The 23,297-nt window shown below is 40.6% G+C and overlaps 2 protein-coding genes across 5 annotated transcripts in view; one reads left to right on the top strand and one right to left on the bottom strand.

Moving 5' to 3' along the window:
* Nucleotides 1-3,280: 3,280 nt before the first annotated feature.
* LOC138005962 (uncharacterized) lies at nucleotides 3,281-16,509 on the top strand. Its single transcript, XM_068852127.1, has 11 exons — nucleotides 3,281-3,427; nucleotides 4,748-4,934; nucleotides 5,383-5,453; nucleotides 6,877-7,180; nucleotides 7,754-7,986; nucleotides 8,807-9,024; nucleotides 9,697-9,931; nucleotides 11,134-11,299; nucleotides 13,055-13,161; nucleotides 15,128-15,314; nucleotides 15,861-16,509. Exons 1-11 carry the CDS (start codon nucleotides 3,281-3,283, stop codon nucleotides 16,274-16,276), a joined length of 2,271 nt encoding a protein of 756 aa, XP_068708228.1. The 3' UTR covers nucleotides 16,277-16,509.
* A 48-nt stretch (nucleotides 16,510-16,557) lies between these two features.
* Nucleotides 16,558-23,297, bottom strand: part of LOC138008300 (phosphatidylinositol 4-phosphate 5-kinase type-1 alpha-like) — a 56,134-nt gene continuing 49,394 nt past the window's right edge. Inside the window, exons 18-21 of one of the 4 annotated variants that reach the window (XM_068855596.1) lie at nucleotides 22,215-22,478; nucleotides 20,928-21,016; nucleotides 17,228-17,267; nucleotides 16,677-16,845 (exon numbers count right to left, since the gene is read on the bottom strand). In XM_068855596.1, coding sequence (XP_068711697.1) covers nucleotides 16,808-16,845; nucleotides 17,228-17,267; nucleotides 20,928-21,016; nucleotides 22,215-22,478 — 431 coding nt within the window. In that variant the 3' untranslated portion in view covers nucleotides 16,677-16,807. Of the gene's footprint in view, nucleotides 16,846-16,952; nucleotides 17,268-20,391; nucleotides 21,017-22,214; nucleotides 22,479-23,297 lie in introns of those variants that run through there. The other 3 variants (XM_068855595.1, XM_068855593.1, XM_068855594.1) reach the window with 3 other exon arrangements.

Below are 23,297 nucleotides of genomic sequence, written 5' to 3'. Positions count from 1 at the left end.
TTCCTAACTTCTTGAGGTTTATCATTTGGATGCGAGCTGTTTTCCGGACAGAGGTCTGTCCAATGTGACTTTCAACATAACAAGAGAGGGTTTGCCAAATCTGGATTGTAATTCATTGAGGGCTTCATAGTTAAGAATCCCCACTGTAACCATATCCTTCAATTGCAGACTTAGCTCTTCCAACGACAGAATTCTGAAGATGTTGCATTTTTCCATTAAGGGAAACATTAGCGTCATGAACGATTGATTTATTGATTGATTAATCCCCAATCCATGAGTGATAAGATGACAAAATTTCCTTTGGTTATCAGACCTTGATCTCTCAGGACTTCAAATGAAACAGCTGGCTTTGGCTGTTGTAATGATGATGAGGATTTAACAACTTCTGCAGTGACGTTGTTTGACAATACAGTTCCATAATTCACTTCTGGTTCAGGGGAAATACCAGTGAGAGGTTTAGGGATAATGGGTAAGTGTCCCACCACAGCAGCTGATTGTTCCAATTCCAAAGATTCGTCAGCAAAATCAAGCAATCGGTTGGGCAGAGCTTCAGGGTCATGATCTTCATTTTGCGCTTTTTCAAAGATTGCTGCTTCTGACTGCAAGGCGTGCAGCCTTGTCCCTGGCTTCCTGAGTCTTTCTTCTTTCTCCAGCCTTGAATTTGAGCCTTTCAGCTTCGTCTTGCACAAGTTCAAGCTTTCTTTTAACCTCCAGTGTGTTTTTCGAACTGCTCCATTCTTCGCTGTTCCTCTAAGGCTAATTGTTTTGCTTTAATTTCCGCTGAGGTCATTTTTGCCCGAATTTCGGCTGTTTGGGAGGATCTCGCCGTAGTAGAAGTTTTGCTTAAGCTTAATTTAATCCGCTAGAACTTTCTTCTACTCTTTCGTCAAGGTGCCGCGTTAGCCTCCAATATAGCTTCTTGAATTCTTTCGAGTTGTTCCTCGTACCAATTTAAGACGGTGTCGTGTTCGTTCTCTGGCATTACAGAGACGAGTTCATCAGTAAGGTCTTTCGCTTCAATGAGATATTCTTGCAGATTGTTTACATGGCCACGAATATAGCTTTCCGTCCATATTGTGCAAATAGTGAATCTAGTTTCTTCAGAGTGTTAGTTATTCTTCTTTGACGACAGCACGTTTGTTTTTTAAACTCACAATTTTCGTACTCACTGTTTGGGTTGTGTGAGTTGAATCCAAAGGGCGTCCACCATCGCCGATAGCTTCGGTCAAATCCATACTAAATTCCCAAATTCCACACCACTTCTTCGATTCGCTCGTTCTATCCGGCTTCCAAGGACCAGAAAATTGTTGCCAATACTTCAACTCAACAATATTTGTAATTTTTTAACCATAATTTATTTCACAAGTCCAGCAAGTTTTTCTCAAAGTTAAAACTCCACACGACCAGAAAAACATGTGCTCACACCCGGGTTACAAAGTTTCCTACTTAGTACTTCATATAATGTCCACGTAATGTCAATCCGATTAAAGACAGAAAAATCACAGTTCTGCGGCGGTAACAGCATCTGTCCTTGATGCGTTTTCGCTCGTTGCGAATGGAGTTGTGTTTGGATTTAGTTGGCATAGCTGATTGATGGTGGACAAATAGTGGTTGTTGGCTGGTTTTTTGTAGAATTCAAAAAAGCTGTTGCCATCCTTGGATATGGTGACTTTGAAATCAAGTAATGACAATGACAAGCCACTCGACGTTATTTCTGGTTTTTCAATTTCGATTTTCAAATTAGGGTGCACATTGTTTATTATGTCGTGGAAGTGGTCAGATGTTTCTTCATTAGCTGTTTGGAGATAGATATCATCAACATATCTCTTGTAAGGGCTTATCATCAGGTGCGAGGAGAGGGCGATGGTTTCAAGTTTGTCCATAAACAGGATGGCCACAAACTAATTACCGTTGCTGCTTGCCTGCTTCCCACGACCCACACGTGATGGAAATATACGGAATAGATTCGCGCAAACGGCCGGAAGACTCTTTTTCTCTTCCCGATTGTTGGCAATAATGCCATGGAACCTGAATGCAGTGTTTCCTTGTTTGAAGAAAGAAGTCAGAAGCACAGAAAAAAAAAATAGAAAAAAAAAAATAGATCGTTGATAATATATTTACATGAAGAATTGTGAGAACATATCGTGACTCGTTGCAAGCCTTGTTACTTCACCTTTAATGTAAACTTTTTTTTTGTCAGTCTCTCTATTTTGCAACACTTATTCATTCACAGTCTAGAATGATAAAAATTACTTTTTGTTCCTTGTCATTCCGGTCCACGCTAATCAGCTTGATTCTGGTGTCCCTTCTGCTTTATTCTGTCATTATTTGTCATTCCGCCTCGTTCCGATATATTCCGGTACCATTCTTGTTTATTCCGTCTCATTCCGGTGTCATTTGGTTTTATTCCAGTCATTGGGCCTTGTTCCGGCATATTCCGGTTTATTCTGGTATGTTCCGCTTTATTTGTGTGTCATTCCGCCTCATTCCGGTGTCATTCCGGTGTCATTCCGGTTCGTTTCGGTATATTCCGGTACCATTCTTGTTCATTCCGTCTCATTCCGGTGTCATTCCGCCTCATTCCGCCTCATTCCGGCCTATTCCGGTATATTCCGTTCCCTTCCGTTCCGTTCCTGTGTTTAGTAACACCCTTCTTTTACTTGGGTATGAGCCCTTGTAGAACACTACAGTCATGTCCCTAGACCACTGGTTGAGCAAGTCCTTTTTAAGGAGGCAAAGGCCTTTTCCAGGGCCTTAGCCTTCTAATGCGTCTTTCATGTTTCAATCTCTCGTGGTTTTGGTGGAGCATCAAAGAGAAATTAGACCGTCGTGTTCTCCGGTTGACGAAGTGCTCAGGTCACATGTTAAGTAGGGTTACCGTTTATAGAGGTCAAATTGAAAGTAAATTTTGGAAGCGAAATCGGGAGCTTAAAAGGGTTTGTAATGCATGGGCGACCGTCAACAGAGGGCCGCTAAATATAGATTCGACTATGTCCCTCTCACGTTGCCTTTGGTGTTTTTTGCTTCGGCAAATTGTTTGACGACAAAGGAAAACAGGCAGCTGTAGGAAAAACAAAGTGTATCCTCCACGAAAATTGTAATTGAGGATAAAAATGAGTTTCTCAGAGGTACGTTTAGGATAATTACCGATCATCTTCAACCTCTACTTTGGGAAATATTATTACCCCATTGCCATCTCCTGTTAAACGTTTCTATTTGTGTGCGTTACAGTATGATTTTTGAGCCCTCGCTTTTCTCTCATATTTTACATAATCAACAGATGACGCATTACAATTTCTTGACCTGTGAAACGTCCGGTTTAGAGGAGAATGGAAGTCTTCTCACACTCAAGGTTACTGCAAGACCGTGGGAATTCGTTCAGTTGTTGAGCACGGGGACTATTCAAGACGAAATAAAGCCAGGAGAGGTATTGATTTCTTGTTGATGCCCACCTTTCAGACTCAGGAGAAGTTATTTTTAAGCCTGAAATATTATTTCATCGTCCGAATTTCACGCCATGTGCATGACTGGCTTAAAACCCTTGCTACTTTGTCACCAAATCAAAAGTATTGCAAAAAGCTGTCCAAAAAAGCCATGTGATCAGCGAAAGGGTATTTTCCGTTCCGGCCACAGGTGCAATGGGTTCATTTGCGCCATTAGCTCTCTGATTGAAATCTGGAAAGATACTCTAAATATCGATTTATGGGCTGTTCGTAAGGCGCGAACTCCCCTACCCTTGATCAAAGGTGCACGTGGAAAAAGCTTTATAGACGTATTCCTACTTCAACATCCCTTGCCATTTCATCCTAACTCTATCAGGGGCACCCAACGAATCTGTTCCTCACATTATCTGTTCCCCAGAGGAATCTTGCTGGCTGGCAAAAATACAGGTGTTTCGATGAGCTGGCTGGGAAATTTTGTTATTGACAGAGGTTTTGCCTGGGAATTACTGACTTTTTCTAGCATTTCAACCCGAGCTGGCTGTAGAAACTCTGAAGACTGAGGACGACTAAAAAAAAACAAAAAAGAACCCCTTCCCTCTCCCAGAGAGTAGTCACAAACATACGACGGCTGGTCAGAGTGATTGCGCTTGCGGAAAAAACCTGTGTTGTCTCGGTTGTGTCGCTTTTATTCGGTCGTCTCGGATCGAGGGATTTGAAAGCGCGCGGAATTCCTGGCTGGGAAATAAATTTGATCAGCTGGCTGGGAAACCAACCAATTTTATCTAGCTGGCTGGGAAATTTCTTGTGTGTCTTGCTGGGAAAAAGGAACAGATAATGTTTTTCCAGCAACACTGAAAAACACCTGAAAATGCCTTCATAACATTTGTTTTCATTAACTGGGGTATAATAATACATTTTACAACAAATTGGTCGTTGATTGCCCCTGCTCTATCTTGCAAGAAAAAGAAAGGCGTTTCGAAGGAGTGAACAGCAGGTTCACTCTCTGATATTTTCACTCATTTTGTCCATTATTGCGCGAGTATTGACTAAAACCAAGCTCACTCATGCCAAGTCATTTGTCTTGTAATTGCAAGAGGCGTTCTATATATGATAATCACATTTATATATATATAATTAATAGCTAAATTACACTACAGTACTCTTAGTCAAGGAACACGTTTTCTCCAGGGAAATTTATGTAGTGGCAATATGCGCAGGCTGACTGACTGAGTGGCAATGCGGGCAATGCGTTCAGCGGAAGTTACTTTATAACAAAGAGATTTTCCTATCTTTTATCTTTCAAGGTCTATTTGAGGTCTTACCTTAGAATTCAGCGAGACCAATATCTTCAGCAGCAGCTTGCATTAGAGCAAAATGCATCAGAGATAATCATTCATACCACCACTGTTACGAATGCTTTGTCACCAGACGAGTATTTTGAACTTATCTCTCGCGATGCCATCAAAGACATGTTCCTAACTGACTCTTTCAGTAAGCACATTTCAAGCATCTTTTTCTATGTATCGTTAAGATACTAAAGTGGAAAATAGGATGTTTTTCTTTGACATCATGGTGATTTTTGTTATAATCAATGAGACCTTTAATTGAGATCAAAGCAGTAAAAGCTCAAGGGGAAAAAATGGATACCTTAAATTTATGACATTGATGTGGAAAGCTAATCCAAGTTTTCTGACCCATATTTTGCATACAAAATCCTTAGTCGTTTGAGATAGTTGTTGCAAGTATCTGTAGAGGAATCACAACTCAAGCTTAATAAAAACGCGGTTACTAAACAAAGTTAACCAAAGGCAAACACCACACCAAACAAATCCAATTTAGGAAAACATCGCTAACTTCGGTAACCCATACTTAATAAATACCACCTGGTTAAATGGTATATCCAACAAAAATAAAAGCATGTCTCGATAAATCTCCACAGGTATTTACTCAGAGGAGAAAGTGCAAAAAACTCTAGATGCAATGAAGGGAAGACGTGACCATCTTCTTAAGGTAAACCATATTTTTGTATCTTAAGGACCGCTCCCTGTGCTTGTGTTCGTGGAGTCTCGTAATATTCATTTTGCCTGGGCAGAGAAGTTGTCTGTCATAACAACAAGTAGTGGTGAACGGATGTAGAGTGGATACAGGATAAATGACGTCCATATTTATAGACCTTTCGATTCATGCATTTCAATATTGTGCACACGTCAGAAATAACTTGCCACCGGAAGCCCTCATCCTCACTTCCACTCCCAGACCCTAGCAAAGAATTATATAAAATAGAAATGTGACGAGCCCATGGCAAAACAGCTGGTCGTCACTGCTGTGAGGTGGAAGAATCGGCAGTCTGGTGTTCTTTTCAAGCCAGAGAGAGGAACAAACTGTCCCCAGTGGATCAATATATGCACGGATGTTTTAAAACTTAAATTGCACGCAGGAGCACGTAACGAGTTGCGTACAACTTTGATATATTTGTGGCACGGAATCGACATTGACCAAACATAGAGACCGAGTTATTTTTAGATCGATTTTCCCGTGAAACCGGATCTTTCAATTACTACCAGTGAGATTGAGAATGGCCACTCGTGTGATGCCAAACTCAATTTCGCTCTGACGAAGGGCTAACGCTCGAAACGTCAGCTTTTAGAATCTCTGTACGGTGGCCAATTTACATTATCAACTCCGTTGATAAAACCAAATTTTTGTATTCAATTTAAAATTGCCTCGACTTGGACCCAGTATGGAAGCTTGTACGTTGATGGTTATAGGCTCCAGTTGAAAGGGAATAATGCATGGGCCTTTTTGCATAGCCCCCCATATTGGTGTTTTTTGTTTCACTCTAAAAAGCATCTTAACCAAGGCGATTGTGCTAATTATTTCAAATTTTTTGTAGATTGCTAACTGCTGACTGCTAACCTTTGTTCCCATGACCTCTTGGTCCACTTTCACACAAACGGCCCATCAAGATCACGCGGTCGTCCTTGAAATAGCCACGCAGTATGATACCGAATTATAGATATATTTCAAAGAATTTTCATCGAAATAGGGCTCTCTCTTGGTACCGGTAAATATTAGTGTTCTTACCTCATTTACATTACAGGCACCAGCGAAAGACAAAAAAATTCGCATGCGTACAAATTCCAAGAATTCAATCTGATTCCAATACAAAACTATTTAGTCTTTCGTTTAGTTGTTTTTTCTTCTGATTTTACGGTGTGGATTTTGGATATCGAAGTGGAAAAAGGCCAAAACGTTTCTCAAATCTCTAACTGAGTACTTGTATTGTATAGCTTTAAAAAAATGTTATCTCAACCTTGGACAGAATTACACCTTAGTTTCGTAGAAACACGCCATAAACAAAATGTTGCCGGCCATTTGCAAAACCTCGTTTTGTACAAATATTATCCCTACATTTTATATTCCACTTTTGAAGCTAATAACAAGTCCCGACTCGGAGACAAAAGTTACAACCTTGTTCCATTATCATGGTGTGAAGAGAGAAATTCAGAAGTGGAAGGAAGTGGATGCGTCGCCTACTCTATCAGAAAATGAAAAGAAGAAAATCTTACTGAAATGCAAGATTTCAATAAGCAAGTATGCCAAGGTTGCCTTGCTTGCCAATTCTTTTATGCGAAGAAACAGCTCTTTGGAAATCCGTATTGTCGACTCAGAAAAGTACAACCTTGAAAAGCTAAAAGAGATCCAGAGGGAGACATTTGCATTAATTCGTCTTAAGGGTAAGAATGCTCTTTATCTTTTGTTACCGATTGTTGGTGTCTTTCCGGCATTAGGGCATCAGTGGTCCTGGCAACCCATCGTAGGCCTCTCAGGTATCTCAACAATATAACACAACGAGTCACAATCTTGTTAGAATTTTGACAGGTTGATGTCATAACCTTTGGCTAATATTAATGAAGCTGTCGACTCATATCATTAAAAAGTGAACTTAAATCTTTCTTTTGTTGTAGCTTGATAAAGGTTTTTGATGGTGACAATAATCTTAATGGTTTTACGATAATATGTTAGAAGTAATTTTACATATCATTGGAGTATTGGGGCATTTACGCATGCGCAAGTGAAAAACGCAAACAAACAAAAAAACTTGTCAGTGTTTGTAACTGAGATCACTTACATTGGCCTCGTTCAAAGAACAAATAAGAGATCATTTAACCTTTCAAACAACAATTGCCTCGAAAGGGTGACAAGTCGTTGTCCTGAACGTAACTGTGTAAGCAAGGACCAGCGTAACAAAACAGAATAACTAGATTCGAATCTATGGTCGATATTTGAGATACATTTCTTCATACCAGGTGGAACTGACGAAGCTATTTGTTATGCGGATCAAGCTTCATCTCCAGACGAGAGAAACATCGCTTCTCACCTGGTGAATGTAAATGGAGACGAAGTCGCCAACAAGAGGAAAGTTTATGAAAAAAGCCGTTTGGTTGCTTGGAGTAACGAAGATTCCATACTGAAACTCGCTACTGCTATAATGAAAGAAAATCACGAGCTCAAATCCAGATATGGTATAGATGCCATAGATGTGAGTGCTTATATTTTCGTAGCATGATACTCAACCTCTTTAATTTGCACTGTTATTTGTCCTGACTTTCAAAAAGCTGATGAAAAGTATGCTTGCATGCGGTTACATTTTGTCAAAAAGACACTTAGTATATGGATCCACTTGACGCTTGCGTCCGCTGTGATGTTCTTAACTCCCAACTAAGTATTCAAGCCTTAGGGAGATGGGCGCAGTGGTAAGAAAACTCGCCTCCCACCAATGTGGCTTGGGTTCGATTCCCAGACGTGGCGTCACATGTTGGTTGAATTTGTTTGTTCTCTACTCTGCTCCGAGAAGTTTTTTTTCCCGGGTACTCCGGTCCCTTCCCCCCTTCCCCCCCCCCCTCCCCCCCGCTCCTAAAAACCAATTAGTAACCCAGCGCTAAATACACTTGACACTTAAAGAAAGTTCATTATTATTTATTTAGTCTTATCAAAAGTTCCTAATCCAGATCGAAGTCTCGACCTGTGATGAAATGCGGCCCATCAGATTTCAGTATTATGTATTTTTAGGACGGCTTCTGCAAGAGTTTTGCGGGGAAAAAATGTTGCGGTATTGTGTTCCTTGCACGATCCATGATTTTGCATTAAGCATGAGCAAGCCCTCTAATCACTCATCAGAGGCGTTGAAACTTTAAATATGATTTCTTATCTCTCTTAGGCCCGTTTCAAACGTCGAACTTTTCATGTGCCGAATCTAAAGCAAATGAGACAAATCTATTGTTTCCGTTCATTTTCATTAGATTCGGCAAGTGTAAAGTTCGACGTTTGAAACGGGCCTACCGTTGCTTTTGTTGTAACAGAAAAAAGACATGACAGGACTTGAGCAGTTGACGCGTATCAGTCACAAGTTCCGAAGCGAGTTAGATGCCGGCTACTTTGAGCGAGTTGGTGAAGGAAGTTTCGGTTACGTATATCAGGCAAAGAAGGGCGGCCGGCCAGTAGCTGTTAAAATTTTGAAAGATAAAGAAGCTGACAGCAAGCACATTGAGAACTTCGAGAGAGAAGTCGAAATGCTAAAGTTCGTTCAGTTTCTCCTCTATATAACATTAAAGATTGAAATCTTATTCATTTCCTTCCAGTTATTTTAAGGAACCATTTTACCTACTTACTCTGCGTGCAAGGTGCTTTTGAAAAGAGTTTAGTAGCTACATGGGAGGCGACTGTTTTGAGTTAAATATTAGCAAATGTAAAATTTAAAAAAATATGCAGACATACTATTTTTACAACTCAAAAGAGCTTCTTCAACTGAGAATCTTTCCCCTCAAACATCTAGAAATGGTATACTAGGCAGTTTCTCTTGCAACAGTTCCTCAACTGAAGGTGTAGCGAAATTTCGTTAGCACCAAAGTTTTTACCGAGTCAAGTGCCACAAATCCTTGGCGACACCGATAGATAGTAACGAAACAATGCAACTTTTGAAATATTCCTCACAGCGTTGTGTAAAATAAAGCAGATTTTCACTCCCCGCAGCGATTGCAGCACCATGCAAATAACCCGAAAATCGGTTGTAGTGTATGCTACACCAGGCAATTGTTCGTTCACCTTGCGGTTTTGAGGCAAAATTACGAGGTAAGCTGCTCGATAAAAAGTTGTTTTCCCAAGAGTAACAGTCTTAAGCATAAAATCCTTGCCGTGAATTCCGTATCCAGAAAAAGGTTAAACAAATGACTGTTTTGGCCTGTCATTCTAGACAAGCAAACCATCCCAGAATTGTGGAGGTGATCTCGATCTACATTTCCAAGAAGAATGAACTTTCAATTGTGATGGAGTTTATGGCTGGAGGAAATCTGAAGGATTACCTAAAGGAGCACGGTGGACAAGGAAAGATCTTCACCGTCAGATTTATTGAGGATATTGGCTCGGCCATCGATCACCTTCATTCCCTCGATATTATGCACAGAGACGTAAAACCTGAGAACATCTTTGTGAGTACCTTTATATGAACATTTTTATCATTACGCGCCAGTAAACTTCAGTGAAGTTACTTTTTGCCAATTTCCTCTTTTGCCTTCAAAGGGAGTTAGATTTTTAAAAGGTAGCTTCATCACGCGGAGTTTTTAAATCGGGGATGGCAACCGGAAGAACACGTTTCGTAAGCCAGGACAGCAGTGCCTCCCACGTGGTAACTAAGCACCCTCTATTGGAGAAACGTGTTTGCCGTTCGCGTCTTAAAAACCAGGGGCACCCAACGAGCTATTTTTTTCAAAAATTTATCAAAATATATCATGGCCATAAAATGAGCCAAAAATTCGCCTATTTGGAACAATTTCTCCATCTACGGGGAAATTTTTATCTGTTCTGCACTCCCAGCAGAAAGAGTAATTCCGTTTGCCAGCAGGGCCGGGTGTTTCCCAGCCACCAAGCATAAAAACAACAATTTAATGCACCCTGCGCCAAAATGAGCGTGGCAAAAGCTCTTGGATTTACCCTTCAGTGGGGATGGAAAATGGGGTACATTAACTTCAAAAAAATAACTTTCTTCCAGGGGGAGACGCATCCGCCAGCAGATTGAAAACAATTTGCCAGCACAACAACAATCTTTTCCCCAGCAATTTCCCAGTACTTCTTTTTCTACCAAGCAGATACATCCCCCTGCGGAACACCTGTTTTGCGAACACCTCCGTTGGGCGCCCCTAAAAAGCGTCGCATGCTTTACGCTCCGTTAGCAACGACGACGGCTACGGGAACGAGAATGTCACAAAGTAACAATATTATTGGTTAAAAAAGGAAAATAGTCGTGCTGCACGTGCGACAATACTTACGTTAGCGATAAGTTTTCTTTTTGGAGTGACGTTTTCTTTGACATTGCCGCTGTCCTTGCTCAAACTCCCCAGTGCACGTGGGTTGTTAAAGAGGGCAATTACCCCATCAGCAGACCCTTTAAAATGAAAGTATATAAACACAATCTCACACAAGATCCTGCTGGGGAAACCCAATCAAATGTCCGATCACGTATACAGTTGAGAAAGAACTGTATCTGTTGCAGCATCTTTCTCAGCCTCTAGAGGAATGGGCCACAAAGACCGTGAACTAATGCGTTTTACCCAACCTGAGAGCCCATGCCCCTTACCTTTTAACCTCCACTTCAAATTCTGATGTGACCTTAAGATCTGAAATTGTTTTGTAGCTATCAGAGGATCACAAAGTCTTAAAACTTGGTGATTTTGGACTTGCGCGAGCCACTGAGGGCACAGGGCACACCAAAACTGCAATTGGCTCCTACCGCTACATGGCGCCAGAAGTAATCAGCACTGGAGGTCACTACTCGAAGAAAGCGGATGTCCACAGCTTTGGTGGGCTAACAAATATTTGCAACTTGTTGAGATTTTTTATTACAGCAGGCATAAATGTCAGTTAAGCAGTAGCGAAAGGAAAGCTAGCCTGAAAAATTCTGGCTTAAACAGGATTTAACTGGTGTGTGTGTGTGGGAGGAGGGGTTAGGGCAGGGGGAGGGCGAGGGACAAAAGCGCTTGTTACCTTACGAGGCATTCAGATGACTCATATAGTTGTCAGGTTCCAAATAATAATGCATTCTGGCCTCCGGGCTCGGGGACGAGAGCTCATACTCCGTTCTCGGATAGTTCTGCTGGACTAAGCCTTTAGCACTATACATTGAAATCAACTCATGCTGTTATATACCTAGACTTTCACTCGAAAAAACGAGCACTGTGATTGGTTGATTCTTGCTCACGTGCCCCTGATCAAATTCAAAATTATCCCGGTCGGGATACAATTCCTCAGTTGTTGCCCGCTCCGGATGTTTTGCTGCGATTGTTGAAGGAAAAGTCTAAATATATCACAAAGCACTTAATTTCTGGTCCCGCGGGAGACTAGTTAGTTTTGTTTTCCCTCGACTTCTGCTCGTGAAAAATCAGGACCCTCGGGAAAACAAAACTAACTGTTTCGCTGGGACCATACATTGTGTATAATATTAACTGCTTTATTTAGCGTCAAGTCTTGTGGCGCTGGGGCACTAATAGGGAAGGCCTAAATGTCAGTTACTAATTGGGGAGTCAGAGTGGTTTGGTGGTCATAAAAAGTGCCTCCCATCTCTGTGATCCAGGTTCAACTCTGGCCTCGGGTCGTATGTTGGCTGAGTTTCAGTCGATCTCAACCTGACTCCGAGGGTTTTTCTCCGGGTGCTCCGGTTTTTCTCCCTCCTCAAAATCGACTCCCAGTCAATTACATCTGGCTGGGTTTGCGGTGCTCCGAAATCACACATGGATCGTATGGCGGCAGCCATGGGCGCCTTCACATGCATTCGGTCCGATCCCGTTGAACCGGTTGATCCTGAAAAGCCCTTGTAGGGAGTGGTCAACTAAGCGCACATTTACATTTACATTAAAATTCAGTCCTAAACAAAACGCATCATCTCGAGGCTCTGGGGAATAAATAAAAGGATTTCTGTGAGTTTATTCTCCAGAGCGTCGAGATGATATGCCTTTTGTTTAGGACTGAATTTTAACATATCGAAATAGATGAGTTCACGCTCTTGAGTGCATCATGGGTAATCAGGGCTAGATGAAGAGAAATTCAAAGGTTTGTAAGGAAGTTCAAAACGATGAGAAGTATTCATGATACGCAATTTGGGTATTTTTATTTTCCAAAATAGAAGATATGTGCTCAAAGGTACCGCAGAATAAAGTTGGAGAGAATGGCTATTGAAGAAATTGTTTTGTTAAAGAAAGTTTCTACGACACATTTCTGTAATTCCAAAGACACAAAATTACAGAGAATGGATGGTCACAAAAAAGGAATTGCCAAGAATAGCTACCAAGTCCAGTCATCTCAGTCGTGAACTTGAACTTATTTAAATACTTCGTTTAGGAACGCGAAAGTCTATGAAGTTGCGTCATGTAAAGTTTATTTTGCTTTGAATTTCCCGCCATGTTGTCCTGATAACCCATGATGCAGTCAACAGCGTGAACTGGTCTATTTCCGATGTTCGTGGACCGTGTAGTTCTCTCCATAAGATGCCATTCACTTTCCAGAAACAATTTATTCTTTGCAGAGGCTTTCTTAAAAGTATATATTACTTTTTTCTCTAGGCTTGTGCCTCATTGAAGTTTTAAGTGGAAAAACCGTGTATGCGGGTATTGAGAGAGATAAAAGTGTTTTTGATATCAAGATGTCTGGCGTCAAACCAAGTATTCCGGTACGTAAAATGTTGACGCCGAGAATTAAATGATCAGTAAGTAAATGGTATATTTATTTTTCCGAATTACCGGTACCGCTAACGGAGAGAAAGTCAAATTCTTGCAAATGCCATCACAGCAACCTCATCTTATCAGGCACTTTACAATAGAGCTCCGGCTGGGATGAACTCTCTATTTACTAAACACTCCCGGTTGAGAAATCTCAGGGACAGCCTGAAACTATACGTGCAACGCCCTAAAAGTGACTTCCTTCGATCTTCTTTCTCTCATTCTCTCATCTTTTAAATCTGCTCTTAAAGCAAAATCTGACATTTTAGATAAAATAAATGAACATTTAAGGGCATGCAGGGAATAAACAAAGACATTGAAAATTACATATATTGATGTTATTTTCATTATTTTATTTATTTTTAACACTATAGTCAATTAACTGTTGACTATCTTACTGGGTATTGTGTACAGTGTTCTTTCTTATTCATTGTGAATAATTCATAAGTTTGTTAACGTTATTTGTTTAAATTTTGTAGATACACTTTAGTTCGTAGGTCCACATCAGCTTTTTAGCTACTATTTATTGACCTACATGACAAATAAAGTATGTATGTATGTAAGGTAAAGTCTGCTTACGAGCCTAGAAGGCCTATCAGGCCGGCGCTTATCTCCGGTTTCTGTAGCATGAAGCGGACTAGGAGTATTTCTCCTCTCCCCTGGATGGGATGCCAGTCCATCGCAGGGTTACCCCCAGCATTAAATTCACCGGTACCCATTTATACACCTGGGTGGAGAGAGGCACCGTGGGAGTAAAGTGTCTTGCCCAAGAACACAACACAATGTCCCCGGCCAGGCCCCGAACCCGGACCATTGGCTCCGGAGTCGAGCGCACTAAGCATGAGGCCACATCAGCTTTTTAGCTGCTATTTATTGACCTACATGACAAATAAAGTATGTATGTATGTATGTATGTATGTATGTATGTATGTATGTATGTATGTATGCATGCATGCATGCATGCATGCATGCATAAATCACGGTGGATTATAACATGGCTGGGAAATTCTATTTAATTCAAAAGCACGGGCATAAACCATGACTACATAGAGACACGTTCTCTGCTTCTTGGGTAGTTCTTTTTCGGGCCGGCCTCAACAATTACGCTTTCTTTTCAACTTTTTCCGAGTCTTAGAATATCAATGACTATCAATATACGAGTAAGACCAAAAACAAATCTCCATTGGTTCAAAGAAAGAAAAGAAAAGAAGACAAACTATCAAGGACAATTTTCTGCAACTGCACGACCCACATCAATTGTCCAAGCAGTCCTTTCTTCGATTGATCGAAAGCGGTGGCTTTCACCCTTTTTTCATCCAAAAGCATCTTTTGTGATGCGTTTAACCATTTCTGATTTGCCAATCACAATCGGCTTTGACGTTTGAATGTGGCGTATTAAAACCAAAGCAATGTGAATGTGTGTTTTCATTAAAAAAAATTTTGAATTCAATCTGCAATAATGACATGAGGTTTTTCCTGAAGATAGTTTAATATGAAAGAATTGCATGATGTTTTTAGCTGTGCGTCTACTGAGTTAATGATGCGCTTGGAAAGCTTAGAGAGAGACTTTACTTTGACATTAAAAGAAAACTGAGAAGTACTGTAAGTAGCCCCTGACGAGGAAATTAAATTTTAGAGCAAAAGTTGGATAAACAAACACCGGACAGAGTGAAGGCTACGTGTAGCCTTTTCTTGTTATTCTATTTCTCGATCGCGATATTCCAGCGCTTGCGTACGTACCACTTCTCAATCATTTTACGGTTTCTTGTACGTCTGCCTTCCTGAAGTTTTAAGAATATTTAGGCCATAATTTTTTTTAACCCTAATAATTTTTTCTAACCCTAACCTTTTCCCAAAACTTTGTAGAGGGGCCAGCTGGTAGGTTGGCTGAATAATTTTGCGCGGAATTTGTTTCAGAGTATTCCAGTTGAAAAATTCGGAAAGGAGATGGCAATGAAGATAACAAACATCATTAAAAAATGTCTGGAGCCGGAAGAGTTCCGCCCAGATATGCGGCGTATTTTAAGTACGTTGAGGAAGAAAAGCTCGTCATCTGAATCCAGGTCAGGATGGTGCAGTTTGGAACCCGGCACTAGCATAGAAGGTAAGATTGCTTCGATCCAAAGTCATGACAACATTGCTTTCAAAACTAAAGGAAGATTCCAGATAAAGTAAGGAAAACAGAACCTAGCGACACCAGACAAGACTCAACTATTAAGATGGCTGGCTCAGACACCAGACTCTGTGACGAGTCTCTGAATTATGACAATTCACCTTACCCCACAATAGAGATGGCTATGGGAGACAATCCGTTCTCAACTCTATCCACAAATTTAATAACAATAAATAATTTTGTCGTGTGGACTAAGCAAGAACGAAAACAAAAATTAAAATCAAGAAACTGTGATTCCTGAGCAATTCAAAGTTTACAGCCAAAGATTCACGCTTATTTTTGAGAAACCAGTTAGAGGTTAACGCCAAGGTTTCTTTTAATCACTTTTGGTCACTTGCGACGTGAATCAAGCCTTCTTGCGACAATGGCATTCCCGTTGCGTTTGCAACCACGAACGCCTTGCTACAGTCAGTGTATCCCATCAATACTTGTGAAAAAGAAGTATGTTAATGAGATCGGTTATTATTACCTTCACAGAACAAGATTCTTGTGCTTCGTTGATGACTGAAACCACCGAAAGACAACCTTTAGATTCAAGCCAAGGTACCACCGGTAAAGTCAGGGTCAATAAACCAAGAAACACTGAACCTAGCGACACCAGAGATGACTCTTGCTCAGACACCAGACTCTGTGACGAGTCTCTGAATTATGACAATTCACCTTACCCCACAATAGAGATGGCTATGGGAGACAATCCGTTCTCAACTCTATCCACTTACAACCCGTCAGAGGAACAATCCTCTGGACGACACAGAATCAATGAATCCGAGACTTCTATGCCTCCCTCCATTGAAACCGATGAGTCAGCGTCACCTAAAGCACAAGAGACCCTTTATGGGCCTGATTCCCCTTACCCTAACATTTCAGAAGCGATCAAAAGTACTCAATTCTGAAGCCATACTCCTACGGTCGGTCTGTGGAACGCTCTTTAATCAACACAATTATTTACAGAAATCAACCTAAAATGCGAGAAAAACTGTCGAAGTGAATTCTGCGTAAAAGTACTAAGGGGGTTTCAAACAATGAACCAGGTTTGATTCACTGTTCGCCAAATATGAACTTAAATTAGCAAAAGACCAAACTAATTAAAACAAAGCTTCGGACGAGAATAAGATTCTTTTGATGGAAACAACTTAGTAAGTGCTTCTTTTCTATTTTCCCATCAGATGTATCGGTTTGAAAACACTATATATAATGACAAAATCGGAGAATATTACATTTGATTTGGGGTATTACTCTCCGATTTGGCCATTACCCCACCTTTATGACAAGCTTCGATTACTCAGTCGCCCGACTTGCACTGACTCATGAAAAACTACCCCACACTGTTAACGCAATTTAGAAGCTACTTTGCACTGTGAACCATCTGTGTGCAAATCAGTTACTCTATCTCGTTTTTAGCTTTAAATTCTGGAAGTTGAAAACTAACTTGACGGCGGAGAAAAACTTGAGGCGGCCGTTCCTGAAAAAGAAAGGTTTTCAGAGATGTTAGGAACTACTGTGAACACAAACGATTGATTCAGCTGGGAAAGGATAAAATGAAAGAACAGTTCATGATCTACCTCATTTCAGTCTCCTCTCTTCCCCCTTCCCACAAAAGAAAAGAAGCATTTCAGGGCTTTTATATATGATCAACAGAGGAGAGGACTTAAGGACCCTATGACCCCCACAAATGTAATCAGGTATTGAAGTAAGTCAACAACATAAACAGCCGCTCCCCCCACCCCAAAAAAGACACATACACATGCACATGTACAAAAAGAAAAAAAACAAACAAACAAACGATGGACACATTCGGATGCATAAAATAAAAGCAAAAAAAATGACATGGATGTTACACAAACCTCCAGCAGTCACATGCGAGAAACTAGAGTCTTGATTATTCTAAACAAACAAAACTGATTATGTATTTTTGAAAGTGGCCCATTACCACCGTGCAAAGATTGAATGGCTAACATTCAAAACGTCAGCCAATCAGTCTTTCCACAGTGGAAATTCGATCGGTACCAACTCGTTTGACAAAACCAAAATTTTCATGTTGCACTGCCCACCAACGTAGCACAGTTTCTTTACCCCTTCCGTATGACCCTTCCCTGCTAGCAGAGGTTTGTTATCTTCTGTGTTCTCTGGGCTGACGAGCACGGGAAGAGACCCCTGCCATAGGTCGAAACTCACTCCGTTGAGCATGCGCGGTGGTTACTTAGCGACTGAATCCTCACGTGATAATTCATGCTGTGTGGGCTCATTTAACAACAGGGGAATTACTGTAAAGGTCGAATGCGCGGTACAAAGCGGGCTCAAGTCGCAGTCATGGGGCATGCGGCTTGAAGAGTGCCGTCCAAGGTTGTGGACAGCGGTTGGATCAAAGTGAGTTTGGACCCATGCGCAGATGTCTCTTTTCCCGTACTCGTCAGCTCAGCGAACGCAAAAGAAAAGAGACCTCTGCTATCAATTGATCTTGGTCTTGATGTCATTGGGATCCTAACGGATACTTCTACGGTAACGTTTCTTTGAGCGATCGGACACTTGGCTAAGGTTCGTAGTCTTCGTCTTCTATCAGCAAACTTTGAACGGCAACCTTCTACATGTAAAACTGAATTCCACTTTCTATAATTGAACTGTTGCCATAAAAAAACTAAATTCCGCTTTTTAAAAACTTTTTGTGTTTCCCTCAACTTGAATTCCCAGGAGAGAAAGAAAAAAATACGGAAACGTTCGTTTCCATGGTAATGGTAAGCACCGTAAAAATCCCGACCAAAACCAGTCAATCGGAGTGCTCCATTTAGCTCAAGAACTGCTTGCCGTTCTCTACTTTCTCAAATCCCATAATACACCTTGTTTACCACCCCAAATTTGTATAGGCATTGTTTTCAAGTTCTCTTGTCCCAAGAGAAATAAAAAACAATGATTATGCAACATTTTGGGAAGTAAACAAGATGTATTATGCGATTTGAGAAAGTAGAGAATATAATGTTCAAACAAGGTATGCGTGATTTTTCGCAGGTTTCTTTCGCGTGAGTGGATACAAAATTTATAGGCCTTGTTGATGGGGTCATGTCTTTCGCCAAAAGACAAATTAAAGTGCTATATAGCGGCATTAAAAGAGACCAGGAAAATGTAAATGCAAACCAATTTATCATCTAAGACATTGTCACCGAGAAGAAATAGCGATCTTTGGTTTGCGGTGCGTCAATTTCTATTCTGAACACGCGCAATGGAAGAAAAATTGAAAATCAAAACCTAGTACCCGTCCTCAGAACTGAAACTCGGATTTGAAGTCGAACCATAATCAAACCTAAGAACTGACTAATTAACATCCTGTGTTCATTAAACTCAGTATTGAATGTTCTGCGAGATAACCAAGCAAACGTTATAGCGGAAAGCTGTGGCTCGGTAGAAACCGTCCTGAGGACAAAAGATGTAAAAAACAAAAGGTAATATCGTAAATGGTTTGTACCCAGGAGTCATGTTATAATTAAGTAAAGTACGATCGTCCGGGTGAGTGTAGTCCTGAGAAGGACTGTTTGAGATGACATTGACTGACGTTTCGACAACCTGGGCGGAAGTCATCTTCAGAGTCAAGTGACTCGAGTGACTCTGAAGATGACTTCCGCTCAGGTTGTCGAAACGTCAGTCAATGTCATCTCAAACAGTCCTTCTCAGGACTACACTCACCTGGACGATCGTACTTTACTTAATTATAACAAAAAGTAAGGCCAAGTTATAACTAACGGGTTTTAGGCCATTTCCGAGTTCGTCTGCCTCCTCTTCAAAGTGAGTCTAAGTGCGAGCTTTTTTCTTATGAAAATTAGTTTTCATTCATATGTAAACTAGAACTTATTACCATCACAAAAACTTCGCACTTAGACTCGCTTTGAAGAGAAGGCTGACGTGAACTCGGAAATGGCCTAGAGCGGGGGGCCAAACCGATGGGGAAATGAGGAAATGGAGAATAACCCCACTCGCTCCAACCTCACCTCCGCACTGACTAAAGTATATTTCCATGATTACTTTTAACGTCCCTTGAGTTTAATTGACGCTGAGCAGCCAGCTTTTTTCAGTTTACCCAGGATTAAAGTATTTAATCAATTTAACGCGCCAGTTTACAATTTTGTTTACGTGGAATTTCATCGATTGTTCGAGTTAGTTCTTACTGCCCGTGGGTCGTAATATCCAGGCCGGACAACTTGTTTCCGACGAAATTACTGTGACTAAAATTTAAGTATAAACATCGTATGCATAGCAAACGAAACGAAACCTTTGTTTAGAAAACGTTTTGAACATAGAGTTTACTTCGCAACAGGTAAGGCCAGATATCCGTCCATCCAAAAGAAGGGGATTAGAACACTGATTTAATTGACTGAGCTGCAATTTAAATTTTACATTCACTCTCAAATGTGAACTGTAATAACACAACTGCCGAATCACAAAGCTTTGCGTTTCATGTTAAATCTATCATGATTTAGGTTAAACAGAAAAAGCTAGGGGATTGAAATGGTCTAAGCTTTACAAATCATGGAGTCAGTTCTTTATTTCGAATGAACAAACAGAATCTGAAATCGTCCTGTGATTGTTTTAGGATTTTACCATTTCTTAATTGAATACGAAAAAAAATTAAGAACTTTTACCAGAGGAAATTTGAAACGAAAGCTCTTGGGATTTAGGGTCAAAATAACGTTAGGGTTAGGTTAGGGTTAGGGTTATGTGTCCTATAATCTTGTAAACAGATTAGATTGCAAAGTGTTTCTCCCCACTTACTTCACTACATTCCATTCTGGTATGTTTTCTCTTACGTACTCCACACATGCGTCTCGCTCTTTGTATGTCACGTAGTCTCATTCTCAATACTATCTACCTCATTTTTCAGTGTCAAGACCTCTCAAAGCTCTTGTTAATTACTTAACCATTCTATCAAAGTTCCTAGTTTTTAGTGGCTAAATTGACTTAGAGAAGGCCAGACAAGCCTTATTCTAACATTGAAAGGTTCACAATGCTGCCAACGACCATAAACAGGACACTTGCTTCTTCATTTTATTATTCTTACATACCATAAATTATTTCCATCTTACAAACCTCAAAAGTTTTGGTAAAATATATGAACTGACATTTCGGCATTGCAAAAAATACATGGGAGTAATTCCGTGATTCATTATTATTACTACAGGTAATTCAAATTGCAAGCGAATAGACCACTTTCGATATATTAAAATTTAGTTAGTCCTAAACAAAAGGCATCATCTCGAGGCTCTGGGGAATAACTATAAGGATTGGTATGAGTTTATTCCCCTGAGCCTCGAGATGATGTCTTTTGTTTAGAACTGAATTTCAATATATCGAAAGTGGGCTATTGCCTGACTGTTGATTTGATCAAAATCTGGTATTCTACGTATCTTCGGTCAATCCAATCTGCAAGCTAATGTTCGCCGTGTCTAAAATGTGTGAATTTTCCACAAGAATGTTCATTTCTTCATGGTTTTCGCTGGGTGCTGTGGATGCTGGCTGTTCAGTGGTCATGCACTCGTTTGATTCGGGATTCCTACTTACAGCTTCCTGTACAACTTGAGACGAGCTGGCCTGGGCCTGAGTTGGATTCACTACTTCAACTCGAGATGATCCGGCAGCCTCTTTTGGTTCTAAGAAGAGAAGAAACCCCTTTACCATTACATCTCCAGTTTGGTGAGCTGCGATTCAGTTAATCTGATTCCCTAGCATTGCACTGTGCATCCTGTTCTGCGCATAACACAGCGAAGGTCACATTCGTATTCAGGCATGGCTAAGAGGCTTTATGGTCAAATTTCACGGCTCAGTTCTGTTTTCTGTCTTACAAGTCTCAACAGATATTTCTAAACAAAACAATGTTTAAATTTAACCATTAAGATTCGTAGCCATGTGTGAATATTGATATATCGAACGTTGCCAAAAGCATTTCAAAATGGCGACCTTTCGTGCGGGAAAGCTCGCTAGACAGAAGAATGGCCGCAGTAAAGAGAAAAACAAGAAACTTTTTAGACTCTCGCAAAACAAAAGGTCGATTGATAACCTTGATGATGCTAAAGCGTCATTTCAGTCCGAGAGCGAGACAGCGCTATCAGGAGACGTGTTGTCGAGGGGTCGAGCTTGGTTTGCTTTCTGTTTTCTCCTAAACGAGGTTGGTGACCTATCTTTTTTTTGGCATAATTTTATTCTCTTACTCCTCCTCTTTGTGCAGTAAAAAAAATTTGAAAACTTTACGTCAGAAAAAAAAGTTACATTGAAAACATTATTCGGAGCCATCACTCGTGGACACAAAATTGTCTCCTCGAGATCACGCACCCGAGGAATATTTGTAGTCAGTGCCTTTTCAAGACGTGTGCCTGTGCCATAAAACAAATACTGAATTATTCCTTAGGCTTTTGAACAATACAATACACCTGTTTTGTTATTTCTAGAATTAGGTCAAAGCAGTGCTTCCTGTTACAGCAAAACGTAGCGTGAACCGATGGAACAAACTTGTCCTTGATAGGTGAAGTCGCAATGATTAAATGGGTAACTGGAGCAAGTTATATCTCGCAAACGAGCTTGTTCAGCAATTTTTTTAATTGCGCATTTCACCATAATGTAGAGAACAATCGAGAAAAGTTTAAAGAAAATCTTACGACAACTTCTAATACTAAGGAATCACCTTAAAGCTGTCCGTATAAATCGGATCAAACGCACATGAGCTGCAGAGCTCGTATCATTATATTTCCTGGGGAAATATGAAAAAACGCGTTTGCCTTGTTTGACCAATTTTTGCCATGATGAAATTTTAAAAAAAGCATTGGGGGTGGGGAGTTAGATAGTGCCCCTTACCGATAAGGACTACTCTTTTTTCCGGGGCAGCGTCTTCAGATGCCGTGTGTGCTTCATCTGCAGCAACAAGAGCCTGCTTTTTCAAGCTTGGTCTGTCAACACGTTTATCGGCTGATCCTGAAAGTGATCGTGGTCTTGCCTTGTCAGATGTATTACTTTCATTCGTTAGCGTTCTTTCTCGTTCTGTTCGGTCTTGTTCTGTCATAGAACGAGCACGATTCACATAACTTGTATTTGCACTTCGCTTTCGAGGAGACGCCTTTGCTGAAACACAACGACATCACCCATAAGAGCAAAGAACAAAATGGCCGAAGGATGATCTACAACTGTATTTTGAGATTGACAAAATGCAGAGGTTACAAGATACACATAGGCTTTACGAACAGTGTCCTGAAATTAAACCACATCATTAAAATTTATGTCATAAACTATGTTGACAATAAAGTTGACAGTTACTTGTTAAAATAGGCAGAAAGGTCTCTGATGAGTCCCTTGGTCGGGATGCTTCGTAAGACTAACCACGAATAAGGTGAAAGTGGTGAGATCAACGATTCCCTTTCGGCTAAACATGAAGGCAGAAACCAGAAACCAGGCATAAAAAAGAAATGGAATGACTGCATAATGAAGTTGGAATTGGGAACGTTTTTCTTTGCTGAGATGACTGACTAACAAGGACTTTCGAACAAAAACTGGCCAACCTTCCTCTTACTAACCGAGTTCCAGGGCCGCATTGTAAGTAACGACCTGCGTTTTTCCAGTTTAATATATGGCCGTATGGTAAGGAGAACTTACAGTATGGCCCGAGAAAACAAGGGTCAGTGAGAGAATTCCGAATATCTCAGCATCCTTCAATAAAGTAAAAAAAAGCAAGCTCTTAAATTCTGCGGGCCGTTTTGTATAATAGGACTTGTTTAATTAGCCACTCACAGCGCGCGCGTTGGATATAATACATTATTAAATTCTCAACCTCGGATAATGCATTTCGCGAGCTCTGATTGGTTCACTCAATCTCGGTTATCAGCTCATATACCTTGGTTTGACCTTATATGGTAAATGATTGCGTTACGCGTTGCCAAACTAAAA

This window comes from Montipora foliosa, chromosome 6 (genome assembly GCF_036669935.1).
Source record: "Montipora foliosa isolate CH-2021 chromosome 6, ASM3666993v2, whole genome shotgun sequence".
In the NCBI taxonomy this organism is placed as follows: Eukaryota; Metazoa; Cnidaria; class Anthozoa; order Scleractinia; family Acroporidae; genus Montipora; species Montipora foliosa.
Note: the sequence above shows the minus strand (reverse complement) of the source record. Positions and strands in the feature narration are given on the sequence as shown.